General features: G+C 41.3%; 1 protein-coding gene across 1 annotated transcript in view; it reads right to left on the reverse strand.

Annotated features, from left to right (window-relative positions):
• antxr2a (ANTXR cell adhesion molecule 2a) overlaps window positions 1-25,617 on the reverse strand; it is a 78,077-nt gene that overhangs the window by 41,234 nt on the left and 11,226 nt on the right. Inside the window, exons 6-15 of the mRNA XM_038703123.1 lie at window positions 25,419-25,487; window positions 23,925-24,005; window positions 20,555-20,615; window positions 19,464-19,559; window positions 16,951-17,020; window positions 9,733-9,811; window positions 8,849-8,944; window positions 3,613-3,663; window positions 2,395-2,484; window positions 212-382 (exon numbers count right to left, since the gene is read on the reverse strand). Of these exons, the coding sequence (XP_038559051.1) occupies window positions 212-382; window positions 2,395-2,484; window positions 3,613-3,663; window positions 8,849-8,944; window positions 9,733-9,811; window positions 16,951-17,020; window positions 19,464-19,559; window positions 20,555-20,615; window positions 23,925-24,005; window positions 25,419-25,487 (864 nt within the window). The remainder of the gene's footprint in view (window positions 1-211; window positions 383-2,394; window positions 2,485-3,612; window positions 3,664-8,848; window positions 8,945-9,732; window positions 9,812-16,950; window positions 17,021-19,463; window positions 19,560-20,554; window positions 20,616-23,924; window positions 24,006-25,418; window positions 25,488-25,617) is intronic.

Genomic DNA, 25,617 nt, shown 5'->3' on the forward strand with positions numbered 1-25,617 from the left:
CTACTGAGCCAGCTTCACTTGCTGAATGAAGGCCATGGGAGGTTGTTAAAAGCTTTAAAGAGCTAGTAAATGGATCTTTAACCTGAGATGATTTTATCACATGACTAACATCGTTAGTTAAAGGGAAGAGAACCCAAAAAGATTTATACTGCAAGACAAAAAACCCAAACATATTCAGTCACAGTTGCAGGTAGATGGCTGTAGCGCTCACCTTGATGGGAGTGTACCATTTGTTCTCATTTCGATGGTAGGTGGGGGCAGCCTTAGGGGTGGGACGTTTGATCATCGGCTCCTCTGAATCCTCTGGTATGGACACTACGGCGTTTTTGGCTTTCTCCAGCCTGGCCCCCTCCTCAGTCGAGCCCTTCTCACCCCAGCGTACCTGGACAGATAAAACCACACACAGCACCACTTGAAAAGTATATTTTTAACATTCACGATTGACAAAATAACAAAATTACATTAGCGTTGAAACTATTAGTCGAGTAATTGAATTGCCAATGGTAGTGTTGGGCATCACATATAACCACTTTGTCAAGACAGCTTGGCCTCTTTTTTTAACGCCCTGGTTACCCTTTTGCGTTGTTTTTATACATATAGGGCTCCGAGGTCAACTTAGCAAGAATAACTATGCAACGTCCGGTTAGATTTTCAAAATAAAACTAGTGGTAGAAGTTGCAACAAAACTACTTGGTCAGGTAAGTTACATAACAACACTAAAGGAAACAACATTGACTTTTTGTTTCACAAAGGAAACAAACACTGGTCTCCTGGGAAAAGTCCGGGTTTTTGTCCCAGCCATCCACCCCAACCACCTTCTTACCTGGACTTTCCTGGTTATATATAGTAGTACTTTTAGGATTGAACAATTGCGCTAAAGGGCTTCCCCCTGTGTATAAAACCAACCCATAACCCTAACCCTCAACAAACCTCCTTCAGAGCCAGAGAAGACATCATACAAGTATTTTCAGAACACACTTTCAGCCACTGAGGAGCTAACCAGTACAGGAAGGAAAAACCTGATAACAATAAGAAGGGAGACAACTGCTATCACTTTATATCCATAAGAAAATAGAATGACCTGAAAACCTGTTATAAGGACATTAACATGTGGCATAATGTGTGTGTGTGTGTGTGTGAGTGAGAGAGAGAGAGAGAGAGAGAGAGAGAGAGAGAGAGAGAGAATATGTAGGCCTGTGTGTTAGTTAAGCTGTCCTGCTTTTTAATTGAATTCATCACATCTGTTGCAAGGAGGAGATAAAAAAAATCCACCGTCACATGAATGGGAAGAGGTGATTAATTAGCGACACAGTTTTCAAGCTGTAGGTTAAGCCGTGACAATATAGAACAGCTTTTCAGAATCATCTCTGGGATACATCCCTGGCCTGCTGCATCAAGAAAAGAGAGGGCTGCGATGAATAAAAGATAACGCTGTCATCTCAACCACCTCAACGTATTTGAAATATTGGCAGCACCAAAGCGATGGAGGTGGTTTTCTCAGTGTGGCGTCTTAAATGCGGATGCAGAGGAGGGACCACGTTGAACTTAACAAGCACCTCATTCTCCGTCCGCAGGGGGAAAGCTTCAGAAGTGGAGACGGGCCTGTCGGTGGGAATCAACCTGCTACAGGAAGAAGAGGACGACAGGATAGCCGGGCTCGCTGCTCACCAACTCTCTTGGGGGAAGAAGTTAAGAGGTAGGAGATCCCTGAGGATTCTGGGTAATCCCTGCAATGCCACTAACTTCCTCGGGGCTGTGAAGCGGCAGGGGGTACGACAGCGAGGGGAGGGTGGGGATTGGAGGGGCGCTCGCCTTTAAACCTGGATTCCCTTTGGAGGAGGCCGATAACAAAGGAGATGCCAAGGTTTGGGAGGTGAGAAAGGGGAGGTGGAGAGGAGGGTTGGGTGAGGTGGATATCTCAAGTTGACAGCAGCGCTCAATCCTTCATCCTCACAATGACTTGATCCAATCAGGCCCGGACGGCCAAGGACGAGATGGCAGGGCCTGTCACGTCGGAGGCATCAGTGGACTGACGAGGACAGCGGCCCGGCTGGTCAGGCAGCCAATCCCCCCTCCTGCTGCCTGTGTAACTCGACAAACTTGTAGCTTCAGAGAAAAGACTGAATGTCAGCAGTTTTCTCTGAACCTGATGCCGGTTTACAGGATACCAGCTGTCAGGAATGCGTCACTTCCTGCTGAGTAGGGTTTTGTCTTTGTGAGATTCCAGTTCTTTTATGACTGTCCTAATTTGCTGCTCAAATCATTTTACATCAAGACAACTTTATGGAGATTCATGTGTCAAACACAATGAAAGAGACGTGACTTTGTGACTGTGATGAGAGTGTTTCATGCTCCTGAAAGCAATATGTTAGAGGATGACAGTTAGGCTCTCACCTCCATGCGCTTGATTCCTCCAGCTCCTCTTCCGCCGTAGTAGGAGGCGTCCACAGTCGGCCACTTCTTCTTGGGCAGCTGCTCTGGCTCCTTGAAAAGAAATTAAGACACTTATACTCATGTACAGAATAAATGTGTGTACTGCAGTTGGACCCAAGATGTGCAAATGTTTTTTTCCTGTCATCGATTACATCCATCAACTCCACTGCATTGACACAAGGAAGGTGGTGGTGGTTATTGTTCTATTTTCTTTCAATCCCATTTATACAAGATTTGAATGCACTTCCTCTTAACAGGAAAGACTCATTTACGTCATTTCATCAGGAAGGAAGAGACACTTGTCCCCTTACTTCTGCTACAGCCATCAATTATTACTACATAAATACTTTCTACAAGGAATTTCAAGGATTTTTTCAACTAAAAAAAATGTTAATTTTCTCATATTATCATTTCAGTTTTTAAACATCGTAGTTTATCTATAATTCTTGCAGAGGGATTATTTAACATCTAGTGCTTATTAAAAACCAAAACCTGTAGCAATCACAGAGATATTAGTCAGATTTTTATTATATGATCATTATCCACTAATAACAAATAGTTTATTCAACATACATTAACACATAAGATCTCCTCTCATGTCTGTGCATTAAGTACAGAGCGTGGGCCAGGAGGTGATTAGTCTAGCTTAGCATTAAGACTGAAAGCACAGGGAAACATCTAACCTGGCCCTGCCCAAAGTTAAAAAGTTACACCTACGAGCACCTCTAAAGTTGACTAAGTAATATAATATGTTGCTGGTTAAGTCTGTACCCAAACACAAAAGGGACACATTATGGATTTAGTGCCAGTTAAGAGCTTTGGCAGCATTTATGCTAAGCTAGGCTAATCACCTCTTGGCTCTAGCTTCATACTTAACACAAAGACATAAGAGTGGTCTCAATCTTCTCATTTAACTCTTGGAAAGAAAGCCACTAAGCCCACTTGCCAAAATGTGAAAATATTCCTTAAAGCAAAATGTAAAAGCTCCATGTTGGTCAATGATATTCTTGTTATTTAAGCTATCGTGTGGTATAATGAAGTGCAGTATTTGTTCGGCAACTTTACTTGATGATTTTTATTTTCATCTATAACACTTCAAAAGGCACATACATATTTTAAAAATGTCATTGGTATCTCATATAAACTGGTATTGTGGCAACACTATAGTGATTTACTCACAGGTGGTGGAGGACGGGAAGGTGGAGGAGGTGGCGGCGGGTCTTTGATGACCTGGATAAAGCAAAAGAGTGTCAGCACAAAGTCCATCAGGGGACGTACACAAACACACGCGCTCAAACCTTGTCAAGACAAGAACAGACGAGGCTGACGGAGGTGATTCGTGACAGGTGACTGAGTCAAACAGAGACGTCCCTCAGCTCATCGCACGGCGGAGACGCTGCCGCTGCCAGGCTGCTTTGTAACTGCAACTGGCACCCCATCGCCTCGCTGACTACTGATTACAAGGATTCTGCTTGTAAACCAACATCAGGGGCCCCCCGTGCAAAATAAAGAAAAGCTGAAAATCAACTTGTTGACAGGGGAGTCTTTGGGGCGAGCGCTGCTGCCCGTTTAGCTCTTAATTAATTGGATAGGGTTCAGTGCTCCCAAGCAATCCCCCCAATCATAAAGTCCTAAGGAGTTAATTAGCTCCAAAGAGATACAGAGGAGGAGGCTCGGGCTCAGCTCCAAGCACCGTCTGCGTGGAAGATGAGTGGCAGCATACACACATAGAAAAAAATAGACAAACCACACACACACACACACACACACACACACACACGACGACGACGACACACCTCTCCCTCAGCAGAGTGACCAGCCCAGCGGCATTGTTCATGACAACACTGGGTGACATGGCACCTGAGGAGCAGGTTGTCCACAATGCGATTCCACTCAAGGACAAGATGCCTCTACTGTGTTTTTCAGATGTGCACCGCAAAGCAAAGAGCAGCCCGACAGTGACATTTGTCAGGTGTCAGTCAGACGCCTCACATACTGACGTCCAACTTTTTTACTGCAAGATTGCTGAAGACACCACTGCCACTCACTGTCTGTGAGAGGGATCACTCTCGAAAGACGGCATTCAGGCTTTTGTGTTTCAGGTTTCAGGAGTTGTAAGTCGTTGTGTGGTAAATGGTCACTACAGAGAGAAGGCCTGTAACTCCAAAAACGCATAGCTCCTGTTGTGATATTGTGGGACATTATCGGTTTCCTGCTTCACATATGTGAGGCTGCTCCTATTCTCTGTTTGATATAATTGCAAACTAAAAGTCTGGGTTTTTGGACTGTTTGTTGAACAAAGCTTGCCATTTGAAGACTAGAACTTACGATTGGCATTTTCCCCAGTTTTTTGAAAATATTTATTTAATATCTAAAGATAACTAAAATAAGGATTAGTACTCTGCCTAAAGGCTCGTCAGCAGGGGTTCAGCCACCCAGATATTCCCAGGGTTGGTGTGAGAGACTGCCTTATTTCATTGTCCCCCTCTTACACAACAGTGGATGTTAACACCGCAGTACAGTAGCTGGCCTATAAATACTGTACATATAATTACAGTGAGGATATATCTCAACTTGAGGTGTGAGGCAAAGTGGAAGGCAGAGCTTTGTACATTAGTCATCAAAGACAGATACTTCATTGTCACCACTGGTTATGCATTTGCTAAATTGCTATGGGGGGGTGGGGGGGGGATATAATTATGGCATATCATAGATCCTAACAGCTGCTTCATTCACTTTTAAGCGCAGGGATACGTCACACTCTCCACATACTGTTGTCATTAGAATAATGAAAAATAATCAATTAGGGTTAATTAATTGCTCTCTGACACACAACTGGCTGTAAGCAAATCCAGTAAAAGGTCTATTGGTAGCCTCTCCATACGCTGATTAACATCATTTCAGCCACACCTTACGTTGACAGGATTATCTCTTTTTTATTAAGTAATTATGCAGCAGATTTTGTGGACATATTGTGGGATAAATAAAGCATTATACAAATGACAGGACTCTGCTGCTCTTTCCCAGCTACCTGACTGACAGATGTGAAGAGGAACGTTCAGCGACGTAATTAAAAACTAAACCGCAGGATACTTAGCCGTCTGACATCAGCCCCAGCGGCTCGCCACCGCTGCCACGACACGGGGGGAATCAGACCAATCACAGGCACTCGGGGCATCGTCCCCATATGGCTGTCTCCGTAACTGTCCAACTGGACTTAATACTCTGTTTGCTCCCAACCTTAACCTCAAACCATGTTGTGTCAAGCTGTTTCGGGAAGCTTACCATGATGGATCAGTGGCAGGTAGCATATTTGGATATTTAAAAATGATTTATGCTTTTAACTACGGAAAAATGAACTTTGTTTGTAGAAATTGATTCAGAGGAGAAAAGACACACAGGAAGATAAAAGTTCTGCATGGGAGAGCAACGCTGACAACTTCTAGCATGAAATAATCAGAGATTATTAACATATTAAGCACCAGCTGAGTTGAAAATGTGTCCAAAAGTGCATCCAATTTAGCAGGGAATCATTTGTAATTTGGATAAACTGCCGATGTAATTCAAAACTGCATCTCCAATCCTGAATCCTTTGATTTGAACTAAAGGCTATGCCATTCTGAGTTTAATTTCCAAACAAATCATAAACAAAGAAATTACCACTCCACAGCTTGTATGACCTCTCTCCTGGCATCAATCCATGCAGGGAAAGAGAGGGATTGTGGGAAAGAGGTTGGGCGTGTCTGTGTCTGTGTGTGTGTGTGTGTGTGTGTGCGCGTGGCCTCATCCCGACTGCTGAAACCTGGCAGACTGGGGGTTTAAATATTAACAAGCCACACATGGCCCTCCTCTTCAGCCGCGTCCCTCGATGGAAGGCAACAGCAGCTCCCTCCACCAAGACAAACACGTCCACGGCCAGACATGCTGCAGGGGGTTTACATTTTAATGCCTTTGTTGGTTTTCCAAAATATGCTTCCATCTCATCCTGGATGGGCTCCCTTCAGGTCCACAAAGCCAGGTGACGTCTATCATTTAAGGGGCGGTACGGCATTGAACGGGAACGGAGGACCAAGGGGGGGGGGCTTGGCGGTGGTGGAGGGTAAATTTGCCTTTATCAGATCTCAGTAGAAAAAAACAGACACAAAAAAAAGACTAGGGTGCACCATCTGTGGCCCCTCTCTCATAGCCCCAAACGATAATCTGTTGTGGATTTTTGTAAATGGTTAAGTGGGTGAGGCCGTTTTCCCAAAAGGGGTGAGGGCAGGGTGATGAGTTTACAATAGTAGTTTTCATAATTATCCAGGACTAAAGAGAAGTTTAAACAGCGGATTAAAGAAATAAACCTTCCATCAAGCACAATCAAGTTGTTGAAAGGGAAACAATAAAGGAGAGCTCACAACTGAACTGCAGAATCAAGATTCGTTGATTAAATACAGCCTCAAGTTCCACCTTAACAAACAGCCTGCTCACATGGGACCAGTAACATGTGGTGATGTGTGGAATTAATGAATAACCTTCCAATCTCCACATTCAGAAAAACACATTTGCAATTATTAATGAAATTCTCTTTAAACCACCAGAGCCTCTGAACTCACAGCTGCATTAGCCAAGAGGTTATATTGTATCCTTTCAAGATTCCTGCACACTGCTATTTACCTGAACTCAATAACAACAACCATTTGGTCTCAGATCCACCAGAAGTAGGGTTAGAAATCATTAAGATTTTATCAATACCGGTATTGATACTGCTTAATGGTATCAATACTTACCAGTGGTCTCTCAATATTCCATGAATCTACTGGGTCTAATTTTATAACTTGAACAGATCTTAAGTAGCCATTGTACCAGAGCACTGTAACCTGTCCACTGTTAACAGAATGTAAACCATGACACAGTGACGCAACACTAATGACAGCATTATTTGTGGACAGCTAAGCATAAGGAACCAGTATGCGAAGTGGAAATGTTGTAAAAACATTAAATTGTGCAAAGCAGATTGCAGAAAACAAACTATTGATAGCAGCTCGACTGCCCTGGAACATATCTGTATTACAGTTCTAATCAATTAGGAATGACTTTAGTCAAACAGCACTGGGACTATAAGGCACGTTTTGTCCCTTCTGCCATATTGGTGCTAAATTCCATGGCTCACCTAATTATAATAACACACTAGGTTTTCCTATAAATGCATTTATGTTCATTTGTGTTTTGCAGATCTGGATGCAGATATACAGATTTCTTTAAGACAATGCTGGCCCTTTTTCACTGGCTTTCATAGTTTAAAGGCCCTGAAAACATGTATTTATTACATCTACCCCCGTGTAGTCCAGAAACTTTAAAGTGAGTACAGACAGTGTGCGACAATCAACTCTGATTCAGCAAAGCAAAACACACATTCACTGCCCTCTCCAGATTTACTGGCTCCATTCTTGATGAGGGATGGAGTTAGCAAATAAATGAATGAATGAATAAATAAATAAAATAAATAAATAAAAATAATAATAATAATAATATTATTATTAGGAGAAGGAGGAGCAGGAGGAAAATCAAACCAAGGACCCAAAACAAAGTGCATCTGAAAAGAACCACTCTGATTAACAGGATTAGTAATTAAGAACTGTTGTGTGTTTACCAAAACAGAATAAGTAGTTTAAGCTGGCGAATGGACATGGCAGATTCAACTGTGATTAAATCATAAACAATCTCTGTGATTATTATTAATCACTTCAATCCCCAGGTAGGCCTAATGTTAGTCCTGGGCAAACAGAGATCCATGCAATCTGCCACTCACATCCTTCTCCTACTAATCTATCGCTTGTTTTGTTTTTAACATAGTTTGTTCACATAAAGTGACTTCATCTCTTCTCAGAACTCGTGTGTGATCACAAGCAGCCATCAGCCGCCAATCTGCAGGATGTGGGCTCTTCACTTCCTGTTTGAGGTCCTTCCTCTGCGGTGTTGCTAAGCCAACGCGGACAAATGAGGTAAACGAGAGGTGACGGGGTTGAACAAATGTTGAACGCCCTTCAGAGCTGGCTGGTGAACATTGCTTGCTGTGTATGAGTGGCCTGCTGGTTATCACTGGTTTATGGTTACAGCTTTGGGCTTTCAAAGTGAGGATAAACTTCACAGGCTTTGGACCATGTCGCCAACTATAAATTTGATTTGCTCCATTTGCAGCAACAGGATGTTTTCAACTGCTATAAAAACTGACCTTTGCTCTTAATTTAACAGATTATTTAAACAAAATTAATACTACAAGGCAAAACAGGCAACATACGAGTTACTTGTTATGTTTTGCCAGCACAGAAATTGCTGCCGTTATCTTTCATACAAACCCAGAGAAAATGGATCATCAGCTCAGGTTGAAGTTGAAATGTTCAGAGTCGGTTAGGAGCAGTGCAGCAACACTCACCACTGTACAGCAAAGCGGCCAGAACCACCACATGAGGGCCAGAGCTACGAGGATCAGCAGCACCAAGAAGACTATCGCCACTGCAAAACCATCTGACTGGAGGAGAAAATGATAATAAATAATCAGTTTATTCTAAACTTATCTCATTTCTCTTAAAAATACATTTTGGTTTTAAATACAAAGACAAAAACGAGAATCAAATCACTGCTTTTTTGCTACTGGATAGTAAACAAAGGTCTGGAAATTCACTGGCTGGACAAATACGTAGTAGAGTGCAAAGATGAGACAAGAGCTAAACCCCTGCAATGGCTTGATTTTGACCACACAGATCAACTCATCGTCACGGGATGCTAATTGGCCAAAGTCATCCATTAGGCCAAAAATAAATAAAAATACTTTTTAATAAGGATATGATATGTAGACATGTAGAGGTAACTAAATGATCCGGATTATTTTACTATACTATACTTAAGGTTTATTTGCCTTTATTATTATTATATAAAAATTATTATTTTATTGCAGGTGTTTTACCTTGCCTTTAGTTTCAATCCATATTGTTTGCATGAGAATAAAAGGAACAAAAACTGATCTCATCATATGAGGAACATGGAAGAGAGGAAGAGGCAGTTCTAGAAGTTGTATAAGGACAGGAAAATTGTGACTATCACATACTTAAACCACAATATGAGCAACACTAACTGAAACATTAAGTGAGGAAATCAGACTCGGGTTAAGAAAGAGAGGTGTGAGAGAAGGTTAAAGAGAGCTTTAAAGCATAAAGCATGCTATATGCACAGGTGGGGATAACAAGAAAGAAGATCAGAGCTCAGTATATTTCCAGATGCTTTCATTTTGTTTCATATATGGAGGTAATTCAGACTCACACATGTGGAAGCACTGATTGTGTAGGCGCTGGAGATAAAGGACGTGCCGTTGTTTAGGCTGATAAGGACATCCATAGTCCTGTAAAGAAAAGAGTCAGTGTTTTAGTGTCACAATAATATGTTCAATTAAGCATATCCAATATACTAAGTGAACTGAAAACCACTGTTAGTCTCCTCCTATAGGTGTCCAGGTGTGAAGATATGCAAGTAGAGATTACAGTGAAAAAGTTTTGCTATTACTGTCATCTTTGATAGTACAGGGTTACTGGGTGTTTTTATCTGCACTGAAAGACACAATAATTGGTGGAGGTAAGGTATAAAGGGTTGTCTCATAGATTGATTAATTAAAATAAATAAATAAATAATTTGTACGGAAAAAGGAATTTCCCGGTTTTGTCTTTCAGTATATACCTTTGTCATGACTCTTTTACTACCAAAATATGAAGTTTTGGGTAAAAAACAAGAAGAAACTAGCTACAAACACTGAGTGTTAAGAGGTTGATGTATTGGAATTAGATTTACTTTTTTTTCCATTACAATATCAGTATTTTCCTCAAAGGTCATATGCCTGTAGGGTTCTATAAAACATCTCTTATGACTTCCAGTGATAGAATAAAAAGCTAAATTGTATTATTTCACAAGCAAATCCTGTCTAAAAATGAGAAACAAGTCCCGCCTTTACATTAGCACATCGCTCGGGAAAGAACACAATGGATGCAAACTACACGGTCACAGTCAGAGGGAGGAAATCCTCTCATTATCACAGCCATCAGCGTGTGGGGATGAAGTAACCTGACTAGCAGTAACAAGGCTTGTGAACTCATAAGACTTATTTAGACGGAAAAATGCGCAGAAAATGGCCGCAATTAAAACCCTAATGATGAACGGCACCGCAATTTCCATATGTCTATTACACCCAATCCAATTACAGCAGGTTTAATGAGAATTCAGGATATGGAACGAGTGTAACGCCTGAAATCCTCCCTCCAACACAAAAAAAGAGGAGAGAAAGAAATACGCAGAGCGGTATTGTGTGTGAGGGGCCAGCTGTGAGTGTGTGGTAGCGTACAGGGGAGGCCTGCATAAAAACTGGTGCTGTGGAATAATAACAAGAAAGCTCTTTGCTTTGCTTTGGATTTTGCCTGAGGCAGTGCCTTGGGCCACCAATTCTCCTGTGGTTCAGAACAGATGAGCAACCAGACCATGTGTCCATTACTATGCAGTGTATTCTAAATATTCTGAACTGACTCCTTTGCACCTTTCCTAATTTACCCACGCTAAATATTTAAAATACAATTAATGGAACTTGACACTGGCCAATCACAGGGCACGCAAGAAGACACGTTCGTGCTCCCTACTCTTCTTAATCATGACTGCATAAACACCCAACAAATGAATCAAAAACAAACAAACAATCTAAAAGATTCGAGAACTCTTAACTTCGAGTGTTTGCTTCTTTCAGAAAACATCCCTTTGTGTCCGATTGTGGATCACTGAAAGGCTGCACGCCTCTGCAGCTCAGCGAAGCCGTTACAGGTCCTTGCATGTTAACTAAGTGCTTGCGCTGAATGGGTGAGGGGAGAGGCTAATTTAGCTGACACCCTCAATCCGTGATAATGGTGGGCAGGTTGTTAATCAAGGTGGAGGTGTGGACCCCGGCGTGTGAAGGAGAAAAGCTCCCAAGCGAGTTACACTGACAAACGCCCGCCCTCCACACCTCCCTCGCCTGACATCGCTGGACATCCTTAACGCACCACAACCCAAACACAGTCGGCGAGGCCTTTTTTCTCCCTCCCTGAGACACTGACTGCTAATTTTCCGAGTTACTGTTGAGTAGGCAGAATCTGCTCCAGCACAGAGGCATAAGTCAAATAAGCTCTTCCCTTTTTCACCCTTTTATTTCCAGGAATATTAACAAAAGAACGATTAGTAATTGGGTGACAAGATTTAGTGAAGTGGTTATTCTGTACCACAGTCTCGCAATTAGTGCTGAAATCATTAGTCAGTCGATAAGTCACTCTTCAGAAAGTCATTTATCAAGAAAAATACCCCCAATTTCTCAAATGTGAGTATTTTTTGATTTGCTCTGTTTTACATTATTGTAAATTACAAAGCTTTGGATTTGGGGCTGTTGGATGGACAAAAAAAAAAAAGGAAGATGTCACCTTGTGCTCTGGAAAGTGAACACAAAATGATTTATTGCTTAACCAAAAATAAAACCTCGACAGATAAGTTTGTTCTCCTCATTCTTTGCAGTGGCCATTACTGAATGTTAACACAAGCAACACCGAGCAAAACACAAAATATAGAGGAGACAAAACTGTTAAAAAGAATGAAAAAAAAAAAAAAAAAAAAAAGCAACTGCGACTTTAAAAAAAGAGCCAGATGAATAATTTAAAACCATGTCATTTAACTTTTCCACGGTGAAAGCCAGCGAGTGACACGGAGGAGAGAGCTGCAGCTGCTTGGTGGGTCGACGGTTATGTTTGAATAAATGGGAGATGAGAGGGCAGATTGTCACGGGGCCGAGGGATCAGTCAAAATATGGGTAGAAAGCAAACACAGGCTCCCAGGGACACCAGTTGAATGGCATAGGGCTTCTTCCCGCTGCGGATCTCTTGCACCACATTGGAAAAAACTTTGTCCCCGGGCTCGCTGTAATCTGTCAGAAAGTACTCCCGCTGTGACACTAAGCTTTGGTGATGCGATACAGCTGGACTGACTGACAATGGTGACGCTAATGGCTTTCAAACTTCCCTTAAAGATGTGAAAATTGAGGAGGCTGAATAATTCACAGTAGAGCATATGCGAGGCCTGTCACTTGGCATCCAGGAGTCATCTCTCTGCGTGAATTTGTGTGGCAGAAGTTCTGACGGAGGAGAGGAAACTCGGCTGACAAGAGGGATCGCCTCGTGAAGCCTGGGGACCAGATGAGAAGTTGTGCTCCAGAGTGAGACGTCCACCATTTGGAAAGAGTGACATGCACTCTAAAACTGACTGGCGGTACAGCAGTGAAATAAAGTGATGGTTTTCTGGCATGGCAGCTTAACGGACCATACCAGTATCTTGCGCAAGTACAACCATTCAACTACAAATCTTTCAATTTATTTGGACCGTTTTCCAATACACAGCCCACAGTTTTTGATTTTTGGATCTAGTTTTCTTAAAAATCCAGGGAGCAATTTGCTTCTATTCATTGCTGTATCAATTAACAGTAAACACCGAGTCTTATTATTTTATTTTTGTGTTCGCTGCAGAAGATCACACGATGCACAAATTGCACAAATTAATAAATTTTCAGATCATACCAGTGTCTGCACTGAACAATCAAAACCCAGCAGCATCCAAAATGATTAGTGTAAAGCAGTGTTTCAGTGGGTCTCAAGATAAATTACAAAATGATTAAAAGGGATGAGAAAGGGAAGTGTTACACAAAATTCAGTTTATTTTTCCAGAGCTTAGTCTTTACTTTTGTCTTTTGAAATTCTGGGTACATTCAGGCCTTTTAAAACCCTTCGAAATAAAATTTGGAGAAAAACTGTACAATCTTTGGTGAGGGCATTACCTGTGACGATAGGTCAGACCTAGATATTGAGTCATTTGAAGAGGTCACAAGCTAAAAACATTGGCGACCACTGGTGTAAAGTCAACGTGCTTTTTAGTCAAAAGATTAAAACAAGCAAACTGAAGTCCCAACACCAGTATAACACAGATCCTGTACATTTGAGAAATGTTGGTATCAGATTATGATATTTTTCCAACTAAAACTTATGCTCAGTATTACAAAAAAAACAAATTTTGCACTTTAGTTGAACTACAAAAAAATGCTGGGCTTTAAGAACGTCACTTAGGATCAAGCGCATGTAATTTCTTATTTTTGTTTTCCAGTATAGAAGAGTTTGAAACCATCTGACCTTTAAAGATCTGATGCTGACATGTTGCACCTTGCATCGTCGAATCAAAGAGAGCGGGCTCCAGCTTCATCATGTGACAACAATTCAATGTTCATCCAACATGTCCGTGCCCCAACATGGAGCACAGTAAAATAGCAGGACTGTTCCATCATAAACATCTTCATACTCCCACTGGAGCAGGTGAAGTGATGCCGCAGTCCTGGGACAGCTTGTTTAATTATTGACAAGTGTTAGCTACATTAGCTACTGTACCTGCTTTGTAAAACGGGTGTCGACTTCCCCCTCAGTTATTTTTTTGTCCTCCAACATTACTGTAAAAACACCAGGTGAGGACATGCTGCTGCAGGAGTGCAGACACTTAACCTCTCAATTGGCATCCCAGCAGGAAATGCTGGGTCTCCTAATAGGGCTATACAGAGGGGGGAGGAAGGAGGCAAACGGGTCGGGAGGGAAGGAAGGGTGTCACCAGATGCCACTGTTTCAAGCCTGATGCCGCAGCTGTCAGCACAGATGATGCCTCTACCCTGAGTGCTCCTACACAGCTCGGTGACCAACTGAGGACACTGTGATTCCTGGACACTGAGGCTGGATGTGGATCCGCCTGCGCAGAGTTCCCAGTGGGTCAGGAAGCTGCGGCTGAGCACCTCAAATCGAGCGACTGCTGTCTCTGAAATATGTTCCCAAGCAATCCATTTCTGCGAGGTCAAGACAGAAATTCAGGTAGTGTTCGCTGAGGACAGGTCCTCACGTGTAACACAACAAGGCTGAAAAGGGGAAACAGGGAGGTGGAATGTGTAACAAAAAGGCGATTCCTATTCGGCTGTGTAGAGCCGTGTTAACGGAGCGCCCTGTGCGCCGGGAGCGGTGATGGAGCAGAAGCAGACAGATGGACAGAGACGGAAGTTTCCAGGCTCTGCCGTTCCATGCAGGTGGTCCTGGGTGCGGAGATTGTCAGTGCATGGTGAATTATTTAAATGGGGAGCGTGGAAAAGGGAAGGGCTACATCTGTCGCACATCCTTTTAAAGCCCCTTCAGCAGATGTGTTTACTCACCGCCCGTACCAGCTAACTACTTAATGGGTCACCATCGGCAGCCAAGAGTTAATTAAGCAGGCCTTTTGCAAATGGCGGGCACATAGCATCAGTATCAGCTAAGGTCGTAAGCAGGCGCTGTAGGTCTGTGGTTTACAGATGCTGTCATTCAAGTTCATCTCTTTCTTGCGTACTTGGTCAACTGGTTGAAAGACATCCAGTTTTCTTTAGCTTTCATGAAGAGGGAAAATCTGGATAAAGCAACCGGTTGTATTTAAAATGTTTTTTTCGTCACTTTCTTCATTAATAAGTCCGGAAAATCAAGAAATTGCAGTCCCACTGTGTGAATTTCCTACATGACTGAAAGTGACGCCAGCTGGAAAAAGTGTAAAATCTAGAATTTCCAGCAGCTGAAGAAACAGAAGCAGTGACCTGCTGTACAAACAATAAAAAATAAATAAGAAAAATCAGAAAGAGCACGTACCTGCGTCGAAGCTGCACAAGCTTTTGTTAGCAGAAAACTACTCTGCATCTTATAATGTGTGCATTCTCATTTCAAGTTTCTTGTAATATTAAGAAATCCTTTAAGACAATCCAGATCTACACTATTAATTTGACCATAGCCTAACGTCCTTATCTGTTGATTGACCAGGGACAGAACAGGTAGACGTGCAAATAAAATGGAGCACAGATATGTAATGGACTTGCAGCTGAAGCTAATTTGCAGACCTGTAGTTTTGTGTGCTTACATGTATGTGTCCTTTGTGTCAATACTGAATCGATGTAAAACGTATTCAGTGTTGAAAGGTTTGTTGTAGTTCAAGCCATTATATGATTTGTGTATTAAACACACTTTGAAAAGTTTTGCGATGTCCTGCTAACGAGAAAACAAACAAGTAGAACTGAAAACAGAAACTCACGTCTAACTTCATGTTTTTTTATCCCTTCAAAAACTCACGTTCATCTTTAAGAACGGTCACCTTCTGGCAGAAAAACATGTTATCATGAGCAGTTTGGGCATTAAAATGAGAGGATTATCTGGAGGTGAGGTTAAAGTTGATTTGGAGTAGTTACAGCACTGTCACCATCATATGATAAGTAATCTTTTTTAGAGCTGAAGGACCATCAGGAGCCAACGGCACTCGTAATCATACATTTTTGATTGGATTGCAGTCTTCGAGGACATTAAAATCTGTTGTTCCATCTAGCATGCCTTAGTGATCATCTGTTATGGTTTGGGATTATAAGAGATGACGTTAAAATCAAACAATCGCTATGCAGCCGGGAATATATTTACACTGTTTTCACATAAATCTTTGTGGGTTGTATGTATAGGGTGTTTTTCTGTCAGGTTACATGTACAATGTTTACTGTGACTTTACGCTACACCAAACTCTTCATCCCTTCATCTACTGCTTTAACATAAAGCTGATTTATAGATTTAGGAGTTGTTTATTTGCACCAAAAAGGAATGGAAAAAGGAGCAGAAAAAATAAATACTGCAAGTAAAATGACGAGAAAGCAAGGAACGACTGAAACATCTTAGCTAAATATAAGAGACATAATAAAACCTGGACTCTAAAACTAAACACACAGAGGAGAGCTGCACAAAAACAACAAAATGCCTGAAGAAAAGGGGAAATAAAATTGTTTTGAAAGAGTCCTGATGTTGTGGAATGTAAGAAAGGGGAAGTTATCGGTGTGTGTCCGGGTTTACAGAAGAAGAAGAAAGACAGGATTCACAGCCCTTTTCTACTGAGATAACTCCCTGAGTTTTAAATGCAGCTAAAAAACAAACACTAAGACCTGACGTTGATCTTGACATAACATCTGGTGATCAGTTCGAAAATCCTTTTTGTGTCTATGGGGTTCTAGACACAACTATAATTATCAATTATTATTAACTTTCAAACCCAGAAAAAACTGTCTTCCCACCGTTTCTCTCCACGTCCATGACAAAAACTGGAGAACATTTAAAACATGTCAGGGTGGAAAAGCAGGACACGGAGGACATTTTCTAAGACTCATCAAAGCAGTGTCATCTGCATATTTAAGGCGGAGAAACAACACAATACAAAAACACTGCTGCCTTTAAATAAAGAACTGATGTAATTAATACAACTGAATTAATGTTGAATGAAATAAATTCAAAGATTGAATTAAATCTGATAAGAAAATAAACGGTGCTTTATTCTGTGGCAATGGTGATGGAGAAACATGCCCCACATCAGCAGTAGACCGCATGATTGTTCAAAACCCCACAGGTTACTTACTGTCCAACTTCATAGAGCTTCGGCGCAGGACAGAGCAGATAATCATTACGCACAGCACTCGGCTTATGATCTGTTAAAAAACAAATGACAAAACTGTGTTAAATGGACTCCTTGGATGACTCAAACTCTTGCTATCATTTTATTTCTCTGTATACAAGCTTGTCTTCAGAAAGTTAGGGTATACATTGTAATGACATCAGCATTAAACACTAAAAAAAAAAACTTTCCATTAACATTTCATAGGCTATATATTAAAAGTTCCAAGATACTGGGCAGCCAAGATTGGTAATCCCAACAGGCAAAAATGTTGTTTATTTTGAAATATTTAAACCCTAATAAACATCCTTTTATATGAAATAAAGATATTAAGATGAGATATATTGTGAACAGTATGGATTATGATGTGTGTGTGTGTGTGTTCATCAGCACAGGTTGACAGAGGCCTGAACCATCTTCCGCCATGGAGGTCGTTCATAATATTGATTGTTTTTTTTTTTCCTGCTTGCCTGCTCGCGGCTCCAACTGGTTTGGTGATGGAGAAGACTGTAGCATCTGTTCCACATATGTGGTGTGTGTGTCCCATAGTTGCAATGATGCCTGTCCATAATTATAAGGTGCCCCACTGTTAAAAAGGTCTGGGCTGAACACATGCAAAAGCCAATAAGGGAATAAATAGCCCCAAGTGGGCGAATGTGAGACAGCCTAAACTGAGAAAGGACTAACAGGAAGACATCTGCTAATGGCCACTTCCTGATTCGGAGTGAAGTTCTTTTTTAAAAGGAAAAAAATATGCTTTAGTCAAGTTGAAATGTTGAAAATCAAAAATAACTTGTCAAGGAGAGAAGTGTTGTCATTGGCAGTCGTCGATCCCACGGATCCAACGGCCAAATGAGAGCCTGAAAAGATTGGCTTTTGGTGCCAAATCCCGTTCCTGCTTCCTGAAAAAGGATTTCTCCACAGAACAGACTGCAAGCTCAAAATAAGGAGTACAGTGACCTACATAGCCCGCTTTCTTCTGTTGAATTTAGATCATATAGATAGGGAGCTGCTATGCGATAACAGATATGTCGGGACAGGGATTTGTTTTACCATGTCCTTCCTCTGAATGCTCACCAGCAGTTCACATGGCAGCAAGTTAAATAAGAGGATGTGTCAAGTTATAAGATTGGTGCAAGAGATGCGACGTACTCTATGTCCACAAAATGGGCATAAAGTGCAATAAAAACGATATGATAAATCCTGCAGCAGCCGTGGCCCGACCTCAAGGCACCCCAAGGAGCCACTTTGGGAACCTCTGCTCCAGGGAAATCTTCAGTTACATTTGAGGGACAGACTTCCATGTATACCTTCACAGGGACAGTTTGCTGAGATTTGTGCTGAGACACATAGAATTTTCCTTCATTATTGTCTTTGTGGCTGCACTGACCATCGTAAGTGCAACTAATGGGCTGAAAGCTAAAGATGGCTAATTATTTTTAGGTGTGAACGCGAAGGTGCAGCTTTGGACCGTGACCCATGTGGTTGAAATCTTCAGAAAAAGCTAGTAAGGCTTCGGCCCTCAGCTCTGAACCACATACATGATGAGTCAAAAAGGTTGCAACGGCTCCGAATACTGGATGTGGAATGAAACAGAGCTTTGTGTAAATGACATTACCTGGACAGAGGCAGAGCACATGATGATGTAGACATAGAAAAATGACACGGTGCTTGTGCTGCTGTGTACACGCAAACTTCCCCTGTTTCTAAGATTAGGACAGTATGAAATGTGGGTAATCCCCTTCAGAAATTCTGCAGAAAACGTCCACATGAGAGCTCTCACGAATGTTTGGGTAATGCTCAATATTGGAAACACATCGATGAATTTGTTGTTGGAAAATTTAGTATCAATGAATCTTAGTTCCTGCAGACAAAGTTATCATGGCTGTGGGCGATCCGTAGGCCATGCGTGACGATCAGCTGTGTAACTAATGTGTGGCATTGTGCAAGGACAATGTGGATCTTTTCTGGTGAAAAAGATAACGTGCTCCTAAATAAATAGACACAAAATCTTAAGAAAACTTTAACTTAAGGTCTTAATTCAGCTCAAATTTAGGCATCTCCACAAATACCAGTAAGTTGGCTTTTTTTCTTCCCTTACTTTATTGTCTTTTTCTGTCCTCCATGCTAATGCTGGCCTTGCCTAGTGTAAGATTTGTTATTTATTTATTGAGAAAACAACACTCAAAAAATCCAGTTTGTCTACTTTAATTAGCGCTACTGGGTGCATGCTTTGAGATACCGATTTAGAGCATATGGTGAGTGCCAGACAGGAAGTACTTTTTTTTTTTGCTGTTCATGGCAATTAGAAAATAATAAAAATAAAAATAATTAGCCAGAGCTGTGCCAAAGGAACATTTTAAGCTGCAGTTTGAATTCAGCCAAAGAAATGATCTTAGTTGAGCCCCATGGTCAAGAGACCAGATATGATATGACCATATGGAATGTATCCACTACCTGTGATTTCCACTACTTACTGAAGGTTTGCTGGTTGACTATGAAGCTGCAGATGACGCCTTCATTGCTGCGGCCGATGGTGAAGCCATTCCCTCTGAGGACGATGTCAAAAGACTCTGTAGAATGTAAACAAACAGGAGATAAGACTGGGAGGAGGAACCTACACATAGCTCCTTCTTGTCTAACTCTGGGATTTCTCCTGTATTACCACTGCACAACAACAGTATCCTGACATAATCTGACATCAGGCGAACATGTTGTCACTTGCTGATATGACGAAGGTTCCTCTTAAAGGAGAAAACTATGTATAGGCTATAAGCAAAACTAATCTCTTTCAATCATCTGCAGAGACCCTGACTCTGCAATCTCCTCAATGAGGCCGATAAATCAGGGTGACAAGATGATTAAAGGGATATTACAGAAAAACTACATTTCTGTTACCCACATTTTTTTCTGACTTTTGCTTTTTTCCCCTCATGAAATAATGGATACTTTCTCTAAAACTCCTTCAAATGTAACAGTCTGAGTTGGATAACTTCAATCTTTGAATGCTCACGGGGCACAGTTAAGACACTGCTTCATTTAAAGGAGCACTAGTCAAAAAAGTTTAAGTGGACCGTCCCCCAAAGGGTTGGGAGTTAAAGGGCTAAACAGCGACAGAATCTGAAATCATTTCAATTTTCTGGGGATCTGTGTAGAGTATCAGTGTCCTCTTATAGCCGTGTGATTATCAATACTTCTTTAATTATTTCTTGTAAATTAAGTTCTCTTTTCAGGACCTTAATGAGCCTCCCTGCTCCCCATCTCTTACCATCCATTGTTTAAGAAACATCTACAAAATCCATTTAAATTCTCTGGTGTTCCGTGGGGAGTTTGAGTGCCCTATTACGGCCTAAGTGCTGTCAGATGATTTTCAACTACCAACTGTGATATGCTCTTTGTCTCTAAGCAGACTTGTTACATCACCGCTGCTTAAAACTGAGACATCTTTCCAATTCCTCCTGAAAATATGGCACAAGTTTGGCAAGCAAGCAGTAAAAAGAGGGATCCCTGCGGAGAATGAACCTGTGTGCAGCTCTCGAGACTGTCTGTAGCAGGAGGATCCACTCACCGTTCACACAGATAGTGGAGGGCTCCACACTCAGGATCTCTGTGCACGATCGCTTTAATATCTGGAGGATGAGAAAAAAATGAAATGGGTACATTACTGCTTGAGGGCCCAGAATAAATACATCAAGTCCTGGCTGTTATCAGCTCTGTCAAGTTTAGAAAACAGATTAGGGCGCAACACCTGAAAAATGTCTCACTCATGATCGGAGCCTGGCGGCTAAAGGAGAGCGCCGAATATCAACGGCGAGGAGTACAGGAGGGATAAACGGCAGCTTTGTCAGTCTTTATGGGAAAATTATGCAAGACTATTACATTTTTCAGTTCTATTAAAAACCTCGGGGATCCTGCATTATCATATAAAGAGGCCTGTGTGAGCCCACTGTCATGGAGCTGCACTATCCGCTATGATTCAATAAATCAACAAAGGACAAACTATGCAAATCCCAGTACACAGTCGGTAAAAGAAGCATATTAACTGCAATATAGGACACTTGAACCTTTCATTTGATGTTGGGTGAAACTTCAATCTGAGGAGTCGAAGAGGGAAGTATTTACAGCGGCCTTATTAAATATGATGGTTTGATATGGAGTCGTTAAAAGGGGAGAGGGTTCTAGATGACAGCTGGGAGGAAAAGGATCTGCTGCTGTTCCTCTGAGCCACTATTTTCCCCGTCTAATTACTCGCTTGGCAGTGCCCGAGAAAAACGGAAAAAAGGAAAATAAAAAAACAACACTGATTGCTTAAACTGATTGAAGGACCCAAGGAGAGACACTGTTGTCCCACTAGGTGAAGTAGTGACTTGAAATGTGAATAGTTCTGCTCCAAAATAAGAATTTTTGCCATTTGGAAAAGTAGCACTTTCTTTTAAATATCGCAAAACGTAGTACTTTTTCAAGAAATATGGCAGTTTGGTTCAACTCAAACAGCAGCTATTCATTTCTCTGGGATCTTGTGACAAACATTATTTACAGGCTGCAAGGAGGGGGCAAGGGTGTGGGGGGAGGGGGACAGTCATCCAAATAACCAAAGTCATCCAAATATCTCCGCCAGTGTTGTAACTGGTTTCTGAAGGGATGACTCTATTTGGTCATTTAGTGGAAATAATTAGGTGGAAATTCACAACAACACCTGAACTGCTGAACTCAGCTGAATGGGTAGCCAAAAGGAAGTTAACGATAACGATGTAGCTACATTGCAATTTGGGGTTTTCCCAGTAACCACAGCTCAGACAACAAAGGCCCAGTGTGGCATAGTGTAAAAAAGAAATGGCCCTAACAGTGTGCAGAAACACAACTTTGCTGAGCTCTTTCTGTGAGTTTTGTCATGCTGGTCACAGAGGCAGCGTGGATCCTGCAGCAAAAGGCTGCACAGATTATCTCAAATCCTCGAAATCCAACAGAGGAGTGAGGAGGCCAACTAGTCAGGAATCCAGTATTACTAATCAGAGAAGAATGCTGCGCATTTCATTTGGATGCTGGAAGCGGCACTGTGCTCAGCGCCTCCGAGGACTGAGGGGATGAGCTTTCTTTGTTGTTGTGCTGGACATTCTTGTACAGGCTTTAACTGTAGTGTCTTGAAACCACAGAAATACAGTATACACGTGACTTTAATGGGAAGGATGACCTTGTGAACAAGACCATGTGCATGCTCTTCTCTAGATAAAAGATATTCTAAGCTCAGCACGAACAGATTAGAAACAACATTTTCTTCTAATTATCAATAATCAAATTCTCCCTTTCAGAGGCTTTAAGAACATTTTAATGTTAATTATTAAAATGTATTACAATTTTTAAACATGCTTATAAGAGATAACAATATTCTTGGTTTGAACTAACTTTTTTTTTTTTTTTTAAATCAGTGACACTTTGTTTAAACCACTTTAGATAAATGAGGATAAGAGATTTAAAAGGCACATTTGACATCCAAGATACTCTGCACTTTAATGGCTACACCCAGGCGTCTTTGCACTTTTACATTTCGTGAGACCCCAGACTGAGAGCCACAGTTTTGTCGACAGTCCTTTACTTGAGTCATGTTTAAAGTAACATAATCAGTCATAGTTGTTGTACGTTGCACCACACAACAGAAACAAGACACACCCTTTGGCTTTGCTTCCTTCCAGCTGCATGTCTGACAGCTCCGTCTAGTTCTGCGCTTTTTCCCCCCAAACACTGCTGGCCTTGTCGGCTCTGACACAGATGTACGTCCAGCTCAGGTCAGCGAGCTCCGCGGGGCACCGGGCTCAGATTCATGTAAAAATGTTGCCATACAATCCCCCGCCTTGGCTGACAGCATTCAGGCTAAAAGCTGCAGCTAATGGAAAGTATCACTAATTGGCTGGCAGAGGACGAAGAGGCTGCATACAAAACTTCATATAAACACTGTTTAAGGGACTCTTATACTCTGACAGCTAATCACTGACTACAGCATTACACTGACAAGATGGCTTTTATTCAGAATTTTTCATCATCCCTCTCTCCTTAATTTTATGTTATCATGGCTCTCTCTCCCTTTGTGTGTTTGTTTGTTTCTCCTCTCTGTGTGAATGCCACAGGTCTCGATGGTGGAGAGGAGGTGGTGTGGCTCAGATCCTGAAGCTGCTCAACTGTCCTCCTGGATCAGTCCTGTTCACTCATGTTTTACAATCTGTTATCGATTGGATGTCTGTCCGTCCTGGGAAGGGATCCGTCCTCTGTTGCTCCTCCTGAGTTTTCTTCCATCCCTCCCCCTTTATAGGAATCAAGGGTCTAAGGACTGAAGGTGTCGTATGCTGTACAGATTGTAAAGCTATTAGAGGCTATTATGATTTGTGATATTGAGCTATATAAATAAAATTGACTTGACTCGCTTCAATTCAACTTAAATTGCACTGCGAGTTTAGACACTCAAAGCACAATAAAAACACTGTGAAGAAGATGTCATGTGGACAGTGACTAACTGCCAAGCTGCTTCCATTACAGTGTCTAATTTGCTACAGCGTGGCTAAGATATTTCCTTCTCTGTCTACAAACTGAGGACACAACGAGCAGTTATTTCCACAGACATTTTCCATGGGGCTTAATAGGACGTTCACAGATGTTTTGCTGTAATTTGTGACAAACTTGAAGCCAAATCAGGAAACCATTTTTTTGGTCATCCACCCACCTAATTCCCAAATGGATGTTACCACCTTAAATTATTTCTAAAAATAAGGGGAAAAAATGTAAATAATTGCCAGTTTTTTGCCTAAGCTTCTAGTTGTGGAAAACAAAACATTTGCTTAAATTCCACTTATTAGTCTCATGCATCAACCACAAACATGAGCTAACTGAGGATCCAACTGCACACACACACACACACACATACACGAACAGAAAGTAGGCAAACTTACGGAATTGACAATGCCTTTGAGTGCGTGGAAGCCATCTTTGACAGGAAACACATGGTCCTTGGTGTCCGCAATATCAGCAAGCTGTTGGTATCATGAAAGAGTAGAGTAAACACGGAGTACTGCCGATTTAACGCTGCTTTCTTCTTTTTCTTTTTCCTCTTTATGACTGAGCACTGTCTTTCCTTTCATATTATGGGCAGGAGGAGACATAACAGATGGCATGACTGTGGCAAACACTTTGCTCAACCATAAAAAAAAACATTGCAGCACAAACTGAGAGCAATGTTGCCTTTGTTTTTGACTTAATAAGAGCTCCTCACATGGTGGTTACCAATGGTTACAAGGGACAGGCCACCATGTTAGGCGACTACTGACATCACTGGCGTAAGAAAGAAAGATTCTGACTTTGGTGCAGGTCAGACATGCATTCATGATTTTATGAGACGAGCACAAACTCTTGAGTGAAGACCAGATGTTGTGGAGACAAATAATAAATAAAGCTGTGATCTGATTTTTCTGTGGCTGATTATATGCACTGATTTCTAAACAGTGTGAACAGTGAGATGGGTCAATATCTGATTTAACAGCCAACACAAATGATTCCTGTAATTCACATTTTTTACTTAAAACAGCATACAATGGTTCCACAGCAGAGGTTGGACAACGTCCCAAATCGAGTCATAGTAGAAGTCCAAGTCGAGTTATAAGACTTTTTTGGATTTTCTGAAGTAGAGTCTAAAGTCATCAAATTTGTGACTCACTCCCTATACGCCAGTGTTTAAACAGATTCTGTCCTGTCCAAGTGGAAATATTAACTACCACAGAAATACACAGACACACACTCTGCAGTATTGTGATTTTTTCAGGTAATTTGTAAATAATGTTCCACAATTAATGCAATTGTATTTTTTTTTAGTTTAGATTTTTGTTACTTCATTAATGTTTCCTTATTTATTATTGTCTCATAAGCTGATCGGGAACTATATATTTTTTAAGAAAATGACAAAAAATGATTTAACAAAATAAAACCTTAGCTATATCAGCCATCACTAATCACTGTAGCTAAAAAGAAAACCACTAAACTAAAAACTCCACTGGAAACAGAATATTTCCCCTTATTTTGGTAAAACAATGACTATTTGGAGCATACTGAGCAAGTAGTTGTATATCTGAAAAGCGGCTTATGCTGCAGGAGTGGATAAGAGAGTTTTTATTGTCACTATTTAATTCCATTGTAATGGATTAAATTCAAGCTGACCAAGGCTTCTGTTAAGTCTACAAGGGGTTAACGTTTGCTACTGAGAAAATTATTAGGCGGAATATCACTTTAAGACATGGATTTTCCATACAAGTGATGGCACTCATATTACATGTGTTTACCTTTCCTGACACTCTTCCAACATGGCAACATGTCTCCTATAATAAAATGTAATCGTTCAGCAACAGACTTCACGGGTGTTTGGCTGCTGCAGATTAAGACTAAAGCTCTCTTACCTGCTGCTCATCAAAGTCCTTGATACCCACACAGTAAACACGAGCGCCATATTTCCTCGCCTCTTCAGCCTGCAGATTAAACAAATGCGTAGATGATGTGCAACAAGTCCAATGTAAAGAGAGTAAAAATTTTACAGCATTAAACTGAATCCATGCAGGATGATCAGGCACTGAATCACATTCAAGAAAAAAAAATTAT

The sequence above is a fragment of the Micropterus salmoides genome, unplaced genomic scaffold (assembly GCF_014851395.1).
Source record: "Micropterus salmoides isolate LMB-PRFRI ecotype aquatic unplaced genomic scaffold, ASM1485139v1 Ms_hic_scaffold_7, whole genome shotgun sequence".
Classification (NCBI taxonomy): Eukaryota; Metazoa; Chordata; class Actinopteri; order Centrarchiformes; family Centrarchidae; genus Micropterus; species Micropterus salmoides.